At 39.0% G+C, this 3929-nt stretch overlaps 1 protein-coding gene across 1 annotated transcript; it reads right to left on the bottom strand.

The window, feature by feature from the left end:
* Positions 1-1728: 1728 nt before the first annotated feature.
* On the bottom strand, positions 1729-3604 carry LOC125227276 (cytochrome b5-like). Its single transcript, XM_048131538.1, has 3 exons — positions 3395-3604; positions 2257-2652; positions 1729-2103 (listed from the first exon to the last, which is right to left on the bottom strand). The coding sequence occupies exons 2-3, from the start codon at positions 2530-2532 to the stop codon at positions 1918-1920; spliced, it is 462 nt and encodes a 153-aa protein (XP_047987495.1). The 5' UTR covers positions 2533-2652; positions 3395-3604; the 3' UTR covers positions 1729-1917.
* Between the last annotated feature and the right edge of the window lie 325 nt (positions 3605-3929).

Below are 3929 nucleotides of genomic sequence, written 5' to 3'. Positions count from 1 at the left end.
CCTATCAAGTTCAAAACAATTTGTCTAGAAAGTCTTTATAAAGTTCTACTTTTTTGATTTTTTTTTCATATTTTTTAAACATATGGTTCAAAAGTTAGAGGGGGGGACACACTTTTTTTTCCGTTAGGAGCGATTATTTCCGAAAATATTTATATTATCAAAAAACGATTTTAGTAAACCCTTATTTATTTTTAAATACCTATCCAACAATATATCACACGTTGGGGTTGAAATAAAAAAAAAACAGTCCCCACTTTACATGTAGGGGGGGTACCCTAACGAAACATTTTTTTCCACTTTGTCGGCGTGATTGATATACATATTGGAACCAAATTTCAGCTTTCTAGTGCTAACGGTTACTGAGATTATCCGTGGACGGACGGACGGATGGACGGACGGACGGACGGACGGACAGACAGACATGGCGAAACTATAAGGATTCCTAGTTGTCTACGGAACCCTAAAAATGGGTCACTTCTCTATATTATGTTCATATAAGTACGTAAGTAATTTAATTTTTAACGTATTGAGATGTGATGTGTTGAAAAAACCTTTGGGGATATTTAGATTAAAAATGCAACCACTATACATAGGCATCATTGATATACAATTATACATAGTGTTAAAATTGTAATTAATATATCCCAAATTAATATTGTCTACGGTTAGCGCGATAGTTACTCATGAAATAAAACCTCAGTCACCCGTTGACCACGAACGCTGTAAAGAGTTCGAACCGTCGGGATGTATTAGAAATTCTTTATATTTTACGCGATATAATCCGTTTTCATAGTTTTATTTCATATCCTAAATTAATAAATTTAATAAAGTTATGAAATAACTAGTAGGATGTAGAGGAAGGTGATTAGAATAAAGACGGTATTTCCAATATAATAAGATTTATTATAACCATTAAAACTAATAGGAACTTGAAGTAAAAGGCTTGAAATTAAATAAAAAAATAAATGCAAAAAAAACTTAACAGTGTACTAAATCTAACTGAAATAATACTGAATACAAATTAAAGGGGATTCTACCAAACTAAATTAAGTTAAATAAATGCAATCACTTAAACTCAATACTTAAAACATCTTACTGGCAATCACAAACAGGCAGACAACTAGGCAGATGCGTCTCCGAGGGACGGGCCTTATCCTCAGAGTAGCTGTTATCATGTAATTTAATGTGCTGTCTGTATAGCGAAAGGTTAATATTATAATAATTAACGGCTATAAGTTGCAAGACGATAGTAAGTAGCCTTAGCATTATATTAATTGTTTAACCTTAACAACATTTTTATTTTCCCCTCCCTAGCTCGGAAACACGTGTTTTGTCCTTTAATAGCAGCGGGTAAAAACGCATTTTATCCACTAGTGGGTAAAGTAATTTGACCTTGAATATAGTCAAATTAACTGTTTTAAAATTGATAAAAGTAGGTAAATCTAGTAATAAAGATGATTTACCACCTGTGGAACTACTGGAATCAGTGATAAACGCATTTTTTGCGTTGTAGTTTCCTCGCTATAGTGAGGGGAAAAGTTTTGTGTTACACTCGGGTGCAAATGTATTTTACTTCTCGTGTGTTAAAAAACTCGCAAGTTCAGGATTCTATTCTCGAACCACTCGCTTCGCTCGTGGTTCAACTATAGAATCCTTTCACTTGCTCGTTTTTCAATTCCACACTCGGCGTTAAAATACAACTTTGCCCCCTTGTATAACAAATAACTATTACGACCTACATTCAACCGTACTTTAGATAATGCATAAACGTCTGGCGGTCTGGTGTAAATCCAACGCCTCTGAGTTTATCATTTCAGTGGCGAGATGAGAAGTCCGTTTCTTTCCCGGTTGAGAAAGGAGAATGTTCTATCTTGATTAGGCGAAGTAGATGATACGGTTGATGTAGGGTTGAGGTGTTTACTCCGGTATGTCGCTGAGGCGGATGCCTCCAGGGCGGCGGTACATGCGCTCGCTCATCGGCAGCTCGCCCACCAGGAAGCGGTCCAGCGCCTTGGCGGCCATGCGCGAGTGCCCGGAGCTACGGAACGCCGTGCTGGCGTCCTGGCCCGCGTACTCCAGCATTATGTCGCCGCCACCGGGGTGCTGTAACAACGAGACACACACGTTATAGAGACACGTCTATTTTATCTATAATATATGTCATATAGTTACTTCAAGATAAATGGTTGAAGCTGTAACATGATAGTCGAACAAGTGTTTCCAAGTTAACTCTTAATAATTGCAGTTGACACTCACCTCATCAATGAAGGTGGTGATGTCGTAGACGCGGTCGTAGATGACCACCCAGCAGTCGCGGCGGGAGTCGTGCTGGCTGACCTCCGCCAGCGTGATGACGCGCTCCTTGGGCTCGTCGCGGGGCTCCTGCCAGGGCTCGGGCTCGGCCTTCACCCAGGGGTTCACGAGGCGCAGCGCGGCCATAGTCAGCGCCATCAGGTCCAGGTCCTTGTTCTGCGGCACGGCCAGCGGAGCGGACGAAAGGCTCATTTCGGGGGCAGTTTGCACCGTTGCCATCTTGATTCTTCTTCTTTGAACTTGTTGCAACTTTTAAAATTTTGCGCGAGTCCTCAAAGCTTTCAAGCGTTGATGTCTTCAGGCGGACTAGATGCGAATGAACACCGGTGTCTCGCTTGTCTGTAAAAGAATTAAGAAACCTTATAAGTACAATTTTCACTTCATGTTAGGGTTGTCGGCTGTAAGTAATATAGAAAAGTTAGACATCTTTTTAAGTAATTATCTATTTAAACGAAGCTTTCCTTTTGAATGTAGATAAAGATTACTGTTAATATTAGATACTTATGGTTGGTAATGTATGAAGTTTAGAGAAGGCTATAAGTGTGGATATTGATGTCTCCTATTGGCAGCCCTATTCAATGCAACCGAGCGTGAATAGTTACGTTTTACTGGGTACAGTTACTTGTATAGAATTACACGGCTAATGCCCGGACATGGGATTCGCAACACTAGTCTTGCAGATCATTAATGATTATTGAAATAAGATTTTCTTTAACAATGGCAAAATAACTTATTATCAAAAACAATGCCTATTGTTTGCCACTATCAGTGGTGACGCAAATGGAACTTCACGATGATTCGGTGACATGGGGTTGACCTTTCATTATCACAAGATAAGTTGTAAATTAGGCACTTTTTGCACATTCAAAAAAAGTAACACTTAATCTGAAAATGGAACTGTAATTTACTTTCAGAAATTATAGCTAATAATTGTACCATTTTGCAGTAAATCTAGAATAATTTAATGATGAAGTAACTCAATAATATATCTAATGTTTATTTCAGATCTATACCCTGACCTAGTCTACCACCCTTATCTAATAATATAATAACAATCTGTTTATGTAAACACAATATTTACCTTCTAATCAATGCACTTGCGATCCGTTTGCTATCTCTGTTGCTGCTCGAAACGCGGAGAATGGCAGTCGCACCAGTTGTCACTTTTCCACCACTGTTCGTAATCAGGTTGTTTATTTACACAAAATTCAGGATGATGCATGAGAGCGTAGATCATTGCCACCAATTAATAGAGACGTGTCATTTATCAGTAGCGATCAGTAAATGAGTGTGGTCGCGCGGCGCGCAGCTTATATAGGCGGCGCGGGCGAGGCGCGTGCGCCTGGATCTGATGTAACAAATCCGTTATCTTGCCGCGTGCCGCCCGCTCTAGCGCTGCCGCCCGCCGCCCGAAGCCTATCTGCTTCATCCCCTTAATGCTGATTAGCCAATTATAAAGCATTTACTATGAAACATTTATAACTATGACATATTATCGTTTTTTACTTACTAGTACTACCGTTACTGTTATTTATCAAATAATAAAATAAATGTAGAGAATCTTGTTTCGGTAACTATTACTGTTTCATTAGGTCAAATAAAAAAATAAACTGAAT

The sequence above is a fragment of the Leguminivora glycinivorella genome, chromosome 6 (assembly GCF_023078275.1).
Source record: "Leguminivora glycinivorella isolate SPB_JAAS2020 chromosome 6, LegGlyc_1.1, whole genome shotgun sequence".
In the NCBI taxonomy this organism is placed as follows: Eukaryota; Metazoa; Arthropoda; class Insecta; order Lepidoptera; family Tortricidae; genus Leguminivora; species Leguminivora glycinivorella.
The sequence above is the reverse complement of the archived record's forward strand: the minus strand, read 5'-3'. Positions and strand labels throughout refer to the sequence as shown.

Excerpts from the sequence above, each read along its gene's own strand:
- LOC125227276 (XM_048131538.1), bottom strand. The coding sequence starts at position 2,532 with ATGGCAACGGTGCAAACTGCCCCCGAAATGAGCCTTTCGTCCGCTCCG. Across the intron at positions 2,104-2,256 it reads TCACCACCTTCATTGATGAG|CACCCCGGTGGCGGCGACAT; the intron begins GTGAGTGTCAAC and ends TCGTTGTTACAG.